The following is an 11,762-nucleotide window of genomic DNA, read 5'->3' as shown; positions in this document are numbered from 1 at the left end:
TTGTTCATATCTCGACTAATTCATTTAGTACTTGTTATTTTTTTCATTAATATATGTATCAAATAACACTGTTGATCGTCAAAACTTAGACACTTGAATACCTAAAAATTGAAGCGCAAATGGTCTTATTTAATTAGTACTACAAGTTACAAAAAATGACTTTTTAATCACTCAAGCTTTTAAGAGAAGAGTCATCAATTTGACCAGTAGTAATGTTTTTTTTCTCAAGTAACATCAGTGTGGATAACTAACTGAAATAGGACACATGCATCGTGGTCACTGATTAGTATACCATGGCACGCAAAATTTTGTGTAATGCAATAATTTAGCACGCAAAATTTTTTATTTTTTATTTGGAAAAATATAGAATTACAATAGTTGTGAAAATAGATCCTTCTGATACGGTCCTTCTCTATTTTTATTTCTTGCAAGCATAATCCACGGCTCGTCAAGCAATAGGTAATATGATGGAAAGTTGAAACAACAACGTCTAGCGAGTAATTTTTAAAACATTACATAGAAATAAATTCATATAGATGATAAAGACAAATCAAATTAACATTATTGATGCGTTTACAAAAAAAAAAAATAGAACTCAAAAGTAGAATATAGTTAGCAGCTGGTTAGAGTACTCGTCACTAAAATTTTGAAAAATAAAAATAGAAAATGCAGTAATGAATAATTACGAACTGTGTATGTACTCTTGCAACTTTGGACATAAACTCAATTCAAAAAAGCTAAATTATATATAGGGTTAAAATTGTCCAAGATAATATAAAGAAACATAATTCTCTCTACCAACGAAGGTGAAACACTAAACAATTAGAATAATATCAATTGTGTTCATTGTTTACCACATTATGGCCTTCCCCAGGACTCGGACCCGAGTTCTTGGCTTCAGTTAGAGAAACTGATGAGCCACCAAGTTGATGAACTTTCATGCGTTGGTTATGAGAATTTGAATGCTTGATTGATTCATTAGAATGATTTGTGATTGGACGGCATTGGATGTAAGTGACTAACAAAAAGAAAGTCATGAAAATAGCTAAACATTTTGTTGTGCCCATTTTCATACTCATTTGATTTGATAGATGGAGAGGAATATAGTAAAATTAAAATGGCTTAATTATCTAGTGAAACAAGTTGAAATAAAAAATAATTGTGAAGAATGAGTAGTATTTATAAATTTGATGGGGAAATGGTCGAAAAAGATGGCGTAAACTTGACTCATTACCATACAAATTGCATTTTTAACGTTAACCTACTACTAAATTCTAATCAACAACTAAAGCGAACAACAGGGGAACCTCAAAATATTTCTCTCTTTTTTCAACTTTGAATTTGGTCAAAACAATTCGAATTCAGTCTCCAAGTAAATCATATTTTCCCTCAAAAAATAGAAACTTTAAATTTAGTATATGCGGCTACAGAATTTACTCTTCTACTTAATTAAGAAAATTAATTTCTTTCAGAAGTCGAATGCAAAGATGGTGATACAAATCACACAAAGTCCCAATATTTGTTTATTAAAATGTTGAAAAAGTTCAGAAATTTGATGACGAAAATTGATGTTGGTCCTCTGAATTTATAGTCAATGATAGTATGAACATATGCTTGAATATTGCCTTTGATTTTCACTATTTTGTTTATTTCATCCATTAATATTGTTTGGTTCATAAATGCGTAGATAATTGACATAACAAATTTCTCCTTGAAATAACTTATACTTTAGTAGGTGATTTCTAAAAGTGTCATCTTGCGAGATGACACTATTTGATATATACGTATCAAATTTAGAAACCATTATAAGGCCTTAACGCTTTACCCTTGGATCAAAAAATTATTTTGACTATGTTGAATCGTTATCAATGACTTTGTTTGATCTTTTTGAACCTAGATTTTAGGATCTCCAATCTTCTATTATATAGATAGAGTTACCATCACGACAATTTGTCCTTAATCATAGTCTATGTAAGTGAATTCGACACATTATTTCTTGATGACTTTACATAGTCAATTACGATAATTCCACTATAAAAAGTAGTTTGCTAACGATATTATACCTTTATTGTATATGCTGAGATTTTTTGTTATACATTACGCTTTCTGCCTTTTTAATTATCGTTTGACCATGGCAATATATACATATAACATCAACGATTTGGGCCAAAATGAAGTGTCATCGACGGAGTCATTAAACTTCTCCATCCACTTTATCTAAGGCTATAAATTCAACCTTAATTAATGTAGAACATGCAAGGAAAATTTCTTTGCATAATTTCCAAGACACCAATCCTCCATAATTGTGATTATATGAATTATGAATTAATTAGTCGATTTTTTTCATACAGCACACAATAGTATAACACACAATTATATCAAATCTTTTTGTGACTGACATTCTTAATTATGAGATATTTCAAATATACACTCTGGTAATCAAATCATGAATGTTCTCAAGTAAAATAAAGAACACAAAAGATTGATTAAAAATTTGAAGGGGAGTTGATACTATATGACATATGTGGCAATTATTTTGGAGAGAAATTAGAATATAACATCCACCAAGCACTCTAATTATTATAATCAAAGTGTTAAGTTTTTTTCTTCAACTAATTAAAGTGCTAACAAATACATATATATTAATATAATAAAAATAAATTCATACACCATACACTAGATTCCATATTCCCTTTATTTAGAGGCTCAGCATTTGGTTGCTTGTGTCCTACTCCCTTACCAATTGCTTTTCCAGCTACACTAATATTTGCACACAAAGAGTTTGGTGGAATATTATAACTTTATTTATTATATTAAAATCAAATAAAGACAGAATTATTCTCCTTTTTCTTCTTTTTTTTCGGTCTAAGTTGACTAAAAGCTACTGCTACTACGAATAATAAATACAATAATTTTAGGTGAAAATAAAAGAACTCAAGAGGTATATTTAATTTAATGGTTCATCTTTCAAGAATATTATTAGGTGGAAATAACGAACTTCAAGACTTTTATATAGTGTTTGCAAATTTAATCACTACTCCATCACTCCATACAAAAGTATTTTGGATCACATTTTATTTTTCGAAAATTAATATTAATTGATTTTCAGAATTAAATTAAATTTAATTACTTTAATATTTTAAAATTAAAATGAAACTATTTAAAAAAATTATTAAAAAACTATCATTTTTTCTCCTATCCATATCGTAAGAAAATATATTTTAAATTTTTTATTATTTAACTCTCAAAAAATATAACATGATAAATAGTTTGAGACCAACAGATTAAAGTATAAAACATATATATAAGCACTTAATTTCACATTTATTAAACGCATGGCAGATCAATTTTGTGTCTCATCATACACATGTTCTTTGTTAATATGACCCCTTTTATGATCAGAGATTGCAAAAAATAAATAAATGAAATCTTTGAAAATATCATTCTCTTATTAAAACCATAATCACAATTAAAACTCTATATCCTCAACATATCTTGGACCTTGAACTAAATTTCTTCTCTTTTAGTTTAACCAATCATAAAACATTTTCAAAATTTTATGAAGTCAAAGATGATAAAATAAATTACTGATAGCTTGAAAAAAAAAGTGAATCCTTCACTTCTGAGCTATTCCCTCCATTTCATATTTGATGGGCTTTTCATTAAAATTATTTGTCTTATATTACTTGATCACTTACTTTATCAGAACAAAATTATTTTTTTCCCATTTTACCCCTGCAACTATATGACCTTAGGAAGTTTAAACAAATTTTGAAGACAAAAGAATTTATTTTTTCAATAGGATAATTAATATAAACAAAGGAAAAAAATAATAAAGTTGCTCAATCTATTAATGATTTCTTAATTATCATGTAATATAAAAATTGTCCATCTAATGTGGGACAAGATTCTATATAATATAGTAACGAAGTTTCAATATTAATAACTTCTATTATTGTCAACAAATAAAAAATTACTCATATCACCAAATAATTAACTTTCGGATCATGATGGTGTTGCACTATAAATTGATCCTTGGCTTGTTTTTATTTGTTTTAGTAATAGAGGAATTGAAAAAATTGATAGTACGGCATATAGTAGGAGAGATATTGTAGTGTATATTATTCACGAATGTTATAGTATTAATCGACGAGACATGTAATAAAGATAATAATATAACGAATGTTTGAATATCATGATATCTAATTGAGGTTAAGCAAAACGAAAACAGAGTATGTGAAACTCAAATATGGTGACTTAATACATGAAGTAAATGTGAAAGTGAAGACCAATATACCAATCAGAAAAAAGAAGATTGACAAAAAAAAATAATCCGTTGGTTCGATTTTCGACCGTTGAGGACTTTAATACCCTTGTAAGAATTATCGGGAATAATAGGTGACTTTCAACAAAACAATCCGTTAATTACTAAGACAAAATGAGATTAACTAGGAGAGGCGCCGCAGGCCCACAGTTGAATAGCTAATCTTCCAATAAAAAATTGCCACGAGTACAATCATAACTAAGCCGAAAATTAGTTGGCTCCAGCTGTGTTCCTATAACAGTTGTTTGCACCCCCCCACTAATAATTTGTCACCGGTTTTCCCTTCATCTCTTGCTATATTTCCGTTATAAACATTCACAACTAATGCACAGCGAGAAATCCAGAGTCCAATGCTTTAGGGTTTCTATAAAATTCTACATTTATGTGCAAACAACAAAATCCCTAATTTAAAGGGGTTGCGGTTTGTGTGATATTTTCTTCTTCTTGTTGTTGTTAATTTCTTGAAACATGGCGGGTCAAACAAACCCGGAATTATCCCCAAAAGACTCAGGCGTGAATGAAGAATTGCAGGAGCTTGAATTCACGAAAAGGGGTTGTTGTTGTTTCTGGTTTCCATCTTTCACATGTGGCAGAAGCGTATGGGAACGGGTGTCTACCAGCGATCAAAAGGAAGAACCCCATTGGTGGGATAAGGGTTTGATCGCCGTTATGAAAGTCAGGGAGTGGTCGGAACTTGTGGCAGGTCCAAAATGGAAGACATTCATTCGACGATTCAATAAAAATCGTTCCAAAACAAATAAATTCAATTACGACCCGTTGAGTTACTCCTTGAATTTCGACGATGGACCAGGGGTAAACGATCAATCGGAAGATGATCGTTTATTCCGTGATTTCTCGTCGAGATTTGCTTCAATTCAGGTTTCTGCTAAGTCTTCAATGGATTTGGGCAAAGACCCACCATCCTTGTTGTGAATTCCTCAGCCGCCGGAATCTTGATTGAAGTGGCGAATTAGGAAAAAAAAATGCCATGATGTGGAGTCGGACAAGCGGCGGCGATGGGCCGAGAATTGCGGCGGAGAAATTGGGCAGGGTTCTGTTATTTGAAACGCTTGTGACGGTGATGATACAGGTGGTTTTGATTCTCTCTGACATAAAATTTGGTCGGTTGATTAAGTTGAAGTAAAAAAAGATTTGAGTACTCTTATTTTATTTTATTTTAGTTGAGTATTTGTTTTATTCGTTTGATTAGTTAATTGCTGTAAGGGAGTATTATTCAATTCAATTCTTTAAAAATGTTACTACCAACTTTTGTTTGTTTGTGTACAGTTTGATAAATCACAGGATTTTTCTAGTTTATTTTGATGATTTGTTCCATCAGATTATCATTGAACTTGTAGATGGGATGATTCATAAAATTAAATTGATTCAGAGTAAGTAATTAACAATAATGTTTATAGAAGGTTATTTACTATTGAAAGAAAGTAATATTTATGGCATTGATTAAGAAGAGAATGTTCAACTTAATCTTGACTATAAAAAGATATTAACTGTAAAAAAGAATTTAATTGAGTTCTGAATGAATCATCTCCTTGGTGTAATCATGGTGAAAAAGGGTTGGAATCCAGTAGCCTTTTGACTATTACTAATTTAGTTGGGTCCTTCCCTGTTACACAAAGTGCTCAACCCCCCACCAAGATTTGCTAATTGCTACCAACTTTATTTCTACTTTATAATCATTTTTATCACCTATGGTAGGCATCAAATATACTATATAGTAATTCGTTAAATTTCAGGTTCGCTGTTCGCTATACGCTCTATGTTTGTTGGCCCAATTGATTCTCCATATTAACTAGCATTATTATTATTTGATCATATATGGCTTGATTATATGGTGGGTGGTAGTTACAGCTTCCTTGGGGTTATCTGAGAAGACAAAGTTACTTAATCTAATAAGATCGACATTAGTATTAGTACATAATAAGTTAAACAATTGAAATTCATAATTTATAATGATGAAATGACGCAGAAGAAGAGACAAAAAAAGTATGATGAATAACCAATAATGGACCAACTTGAGCATGATTGAAAGGTGAAGTTTCAGCTATTATTAGTACTAATATGTGTGGACCACATAACTAAGTCATTTTCCAGTCACTACAGAATATTGACAATTCATTGCCTAAACCAAAGAAAAATACAATGTGCAAGTCCAAATAAGCTAACACCCGACCCCACCCTGTAGTTGAATAAATCTAAAACTCTTCTGGTCCACTTTACCAATGTGTGGGTTGTCATGTGGTACAGATTTTCAAGATATAGTCTTTGAGAAGGACTATAATCTGCACTCGTGATTCCACATTATTTTCTCCCTCCAGTGAAAGATGTCATTTACTCCAAATTATTTGCTACACGGTCAAATGACTTTGGTCCAACGTTACATATACAACACGCGATATGTTGTCGGTTAGGACTTAGGAGCATGTTACAAGTTCAAATTGCCAAGTATAGTAGAGCCGGAGCCTCGGATATAAAGAAGAAGAGAGAAAGGAGAATTTTGTAGTACAATCCAACTATTTGCCTGAATGATCCCACCATAGAATGTGGAACAATTTAGAAGCTGTTGCAAAAAATAATTTGTGCAACCTTTTACCCTACATCTAGGGACGGAAAGAAGAAAAAGGAAAAGTACAAAGAAGGAAAATATAGAGGGAAAATTTGAGGTACAAAAGGGAACTTTTCTCTCTCATCTTAGAAAAACTTTTTCAGTACAATCATCTGAATCTGTAGGCCTAACTAATTTAGATTCACGTAGCGTTGGTCCATCTAAGAGTTTTTCCTTTCAAAGGCTCGAACCCCACACATCTTGTTAAAGTTGAAAGGATGGATCATTGCTAGAACTAGGAAAGTTGTAATGTGTTCAATGTAGCTAGGCAAAGGAAGTCAAACTTGCAAAACTAAGGAAATTTAACAGTGTTACTGTATTAAAAGAGAAGTACATTTTCAGCTAATTATTAAAGTTTAAGCCTCAGTGCAACATGTGAGGCTGCATTATTATTGTCAATTAACTAATAATTAGTAGGGGGTTATGATATCTAATCTCTACTTGTAACTTAATGATTTTGCCAGCACTCTTTCTTGGAGAATCAACAAGGCTTTAATTACAAACAGGGTCATATTTGAAGACAAATGACACATAACTGATGCCACTTAATATGGTCTCCAACAAAGCCACTGCTTTCATGGATCCCACCACTACACCAAAAACATGTGTTCAAACACCGCCCTTCCACACAAACACCCCTCCTCCATCGCAACAGAAAAGATAAAAGAACAAACGAAAGAGTGAAGTTTGCTTATGTGTGTGGTTTAAGGCAAAAGATAGGTCAATAAGACCACGTAAGCCAAATTAATAGGATGCTTTGAGAACCAAAGAGAATCCCAGTCTTCATTTTCTATAAACTAAGACGACAGTGCCATAGGGAATTGGTTTGGTTCAAGGGTAAAAGAACAACCCGTGAGAGATATTTGAGTTGAGCACATGTCACAAGTTTGAGTACTGCCACACACGAAAACCTGGAATTTAAGTGGACGAGGGTAAACAGGGGTCCATTATCTATCCAGTGTCAATGTTGAGCCTACTAGCAATTGGAAATTTCTCCGTTATCAAAAAAATGAATCCACACTTGTGACTCTAAGGAAAATACAGTATCCACCTTTTTCAAGAATCAACATACCTAGTGTATTTCCACAGGTGGGGTTTAGGGAGGGTAGAGTGAATGTAGACCTTATCCTACCTCGTGGATATAGGGAGGTTGTTTCCGAAAGACCCTCATCTCAAGTAACACACAACAACTCAGTTTGAAACTGCTCAAGGACTAAGCTGCAAATTTTGGGCATGTTACAGGTGGTTACTAACACAGCTCATGACAAATGAAAAAAAATGTTATCCCTACACTCTGATCATTAGGCTTCATATGTTAATCACTAAAGAATTCATGAACCAATTGAATGAAGAGATGACTATACATTTACAGAACTTAAGAAACATAAGAATAATAGTAAATAGCAGTTGTGGAACAAACTTTTGAATCAAGCTGATTATCATTTATCAAGTATGGCATGCTTTGTTGAGTTAGCATCTAAAAGAATACTAGCCAAAAGGCAAACTCACCTCTGTGTTATCATTTAACAAAAAAGGATAAAACAAAGAGAATAAGAGATCAGAATTCACTACATGCCTTCTGTTCTTCTAAGCCATGGTAAGTCCATACCAGAAGGAGGCTGATCTTCCATTTGGCAATCTGAAGAACTTGCAAATTTGCCTCTTTTCGACCAAAGCCATATTTTGGAAACAGAATAACTATCTGTTTTTGTGCCGATACCTATCTTTTTCCCCTCATTCTCTTCATCAATTGACGGATTAGGACTGTGCTCTGACAAATTGGCTTGATTCATATTATTCGTCTTTCGCTCATTGTCCAAGGCTACCTTAAGATTAGCATCACCAACCACATACTGATATGAACCCATTGAAAAGCACCTTCTTGCGTCCAAATTACTACTACTGCTCTCTCCTACTCCTTCTACTTCCTCTCCCTCTCCCTCTCCCCCTTCATTCAATCTTTGAAACTTACCAAGTCTCACGGGAAATGTTGCTTTAGCAACCGCAACTTCCTCTAGTTCCATAGTCTTTTGAGAAGTGGGGTACTCATGATCCCCATTACCATGATAACCATCATCATCTCTTGGCTCAACGTAATCGAAAATTGGATTTTCAATGGGAAACCCGGGATTGAAAAGAGTTGCTCGACAAAGAGGGCACGTTGAGTTCGAGAGGAGCCAAGTATCAATGCAGTTGATATGGAAAGCATGGCTACAAGTAGGGAGCAATCTCAATTTGTCCTTATCAGAGAATTCACACAAGCAAACAGCACAATCAAAGGGCTCTTTAGGACCAACAACCTCTTTGTACAAAAAGACAGGCAATGCATCAATAAATGCTTGATCCAAACCAGAATCATGTAAATGGAATAACTGTTGTAACTGTCTTTGCAAAGCATCTGAACTAGAAACTTCAGGATATCCATTAGACTGAGATGATGCTGAAGAAGAAGGGTGTTTGATAAGAAACCTAACTAGCAAATGGAGCAGACCAGATATGAAAAACAGGACAGCTAATATAACTATAATGAAAAGAACAGCTGGACTAATCTTGTTTCCAGATGGGGATGAAGAAGATGAGTTTGGTTCCTTATGAAAACTAGAACTTCCACCAAATGAAGGAGGAGATGGGGGAAACAGAGGAGGAGGATATGTAAAGACGCCATCTTTTCTATGTTGAATCCAAGAACTTTTCAAATGGGTATGCCTAGAAACCCATCTTTGTGACTCAACTTCACCAAATGAACAAATCATCTCAAAAACACATTAAAAAAAACCCAACTTTTTTATCTCCCTTTCACCATCTCAGAAGCTAAAAAAAAACTCAAACATCCAGAATCACTATACCTTCAGATTCAAGAAAAGTTGGAGTCTTTTGTTTTTTTCAAAAGAAAACACAATTTACTGACAGAGCAAATAACAAGAGATAGTGATGAAACCAAACAGAAAATGCTAAAGACAGAATCTTTACCTGTCTTGATTCCCACTTAGTCACCATTACACAGAAAAACAATACTTATAGCAATCCCTTTATATAAAGAATCACTTCTGGCTGCAGCAAAACCCTAAGACATTTATAGGATCTTGAAATCCCTTATACAACATAAATAGAAAAAAAGAGAAATTTGAATATTTTTGAGCCTATTTTTCTCTCTCTATGTTTAAACAATTTCTAGTTTTTAGTAACAGAGCCAAAAAAAAAAAAAAGAGTGTAAAATATAAAACAGAGAAGTTAGAGGGGTGATTTTGAACTGGAAAAGGACATTGACTTATTTGGAAGCCAAAAGCTGTCAACTGACAAGTTTCACTATTCTCCAAAATAAACAGTAAAAAATGACAAAAAGAAATACTCACTACTGTTGCACCTTTTAATTCACTATAAAAATAATTAAAAGATAAAGGAAAAAAAAAGTTAAAAGGAGAAAAAAGATAAAAGAGAAAAAGCTAAAAAAGGAAAATCAAATAAAATTTAATTGGAGAACATTAATGATGAAAAACTGAAATGGAAATAGTATGATTTGGATGTATCAATCTAATGGATTGCTCTTCAGGTTTCAAATCTATTATTTAGTTATACAATTAGCAAATTACTACTATTAATTCCTTTGATATAGGCATGTTGATGATATTCTTACTCATTTTTTAAAAATATTTTTGGGTAATAAACAATATATTCTTTATCAATTGCCAACTGGACCACTTTCAAATTTTGATAGGCCTTATTTTGAGCACATAATTTTTTATATATTTTTCCCCCACTCACGTGTTCAATATTTATATTGAAGCCTGATTAAATTTAAATTCATGTCAAAAAAGTCATAAATTAGGAATAAAACGTTTTTCGACAAAGACAACTCCATACTCACGAAGTGGAACCCGAAACTTTATATTAATGTCTACCCTTCAAACAAAGAAATAAAATGGGTAACTTTCTTGAAGTCTAAGCAAATGTAACGTACTTTTTGCAAGTTTTCGAGGTTTAGATTCTGTTTATACTGCATAGGATCTGAGAAAAAAAAATCTAAATGCATAAATAATTGTTAGATATAAAGATATTCCTTTTTGACGAATTTTAAATTTATTTGTGACAGTTCTCAAAAGAGTCGAGTGTTAATTTATAGCATATATTATGACTTATTAAGCCAAAACAAAAAGATAAAAATATATCTACATATTACATATCAATATTAAGGATACACCACAATAAATAAAGAATATCGCGATAATTATTTAGCAACAAAAATATTATTGATATATTATACATAGCGATAATGACATTAAATATGAAAAAGTTATTGCCACTAAAAGTTTCTTTTAGAGTAGTATATGGTTTTAAACCAAACCTCTTACTTACACAGTTACACCAGATTATTTTGTCTTTATTAAGAAGGCAATTATAATGAAATGAAGAATTTTTATTTAAAACAAGTGTTAGTCGTTGAAAAAGGGATTAGATAAGAAAAATACATTATAAATCCCTAAATTGCACCACACGATGTGCTTATCTTCTTGGTGAATTATTCAAACAAATGGCCGAAATTGTTTTTATTTTTCTTCATGATTATGACTTTCACACAATAAGTTGCTGATATAATAGACATTTGTCTCATTTTATTTATTATTTAATAACATTCTATAAGCAAAATCTGAAGAAGATAAATTAAACGCAGAATTTTATCCTTGTGTCATAAATTTCCTGAAAAGTGGAATCTGTAATCCTTTCTCTTCCAGGGTTACTGAGTTTAGGCATTTTGAGTTGGGAAATAAGAGTTCACAAGTTGGGCCTTTGGGTCTCTGAGTAGCTATTACTTGTGGG

At 32.2% G+C, this 11,762-nt stretch overlaps 2 protein-coding genes across 2 annotated transcripts; one reads left to right on the top strand and one right to left on the bottom strand.

Moving 5' to 3' along the window:
• The first annotated feature begins 4,628 nt into the window (after positions 1–4,628).
• Positions 4,629–5,275, top strand: LOC125848159 (uncharacterized). Its single transcript, XM_049527975.1, has one exon. The coding sequence runs from the start codon at positions 4,793–4,795 to the stop codon at positions 5,255–5,257; it is 465 nt and encodes a 154-aa protein (XP_049383932.1). The 5' UTR covers positions 4,629–4,792; the 3' UTR covers positions 5,258–5,275.
• A 2,967-nt stretch (positions 5,276–8,242) lies between these two features.
• LOC125848882 (RING-H2 finger protein ATL46) lies at positions 8,243–10,144 on the bottom strand. The gene has a single exon (XM_049528831.1). It carries the CDS (start codon positions 9,698–9,700, stop codon positions 8,516–8,518), a length of 1,185 nt encoding a protein of 394 aa, XP_049384788.1. The 5' UTR covers positions 9,701–10,144; the 3' UTR covers positions 8,243–8,515.
• Positions 10,145–11,762: the final 1,618 nt, after the last annotated feature.

This window comes from Solanum stenotomum, chromosome 12 (genome assembly GCF_019186545.1).
Source record: "Solanum stenotomum isolate F172 chromosome 12, ASM1918654v1, whole genome shotgun sequence".
Classification (NCBI taxonomy): domain Eukaryota; kingdom Viridiplantae; phylum Streptophyta; class Magnoliopsida; order Solanales; family Solanaceae; genus Solanum; species Solanum stenotomum.
The sequence above is the reverse complement of the archived record's forward strand: the minus strand, read 5'-3'. Positions and strand labels throughout refer to the sequence as shown.

Bases quoted from the DNA above. Each gene is read 5' to 3' on its own strand.
- LOC125848159 (XM_049527975.1), top strand. From the start codon at position 4,793: ATGGCGGGTCAAACAAACCCGGAATTATCCCCAAAAGACTCAGGCGTG.
- LOC125848882 (XM_049528831.1), bottom strand. From the start codon at position 9,700: ATGATTTGTTCATTTGGTGAAGTTGAGTCACAAAGATGGGTTTCTAGG.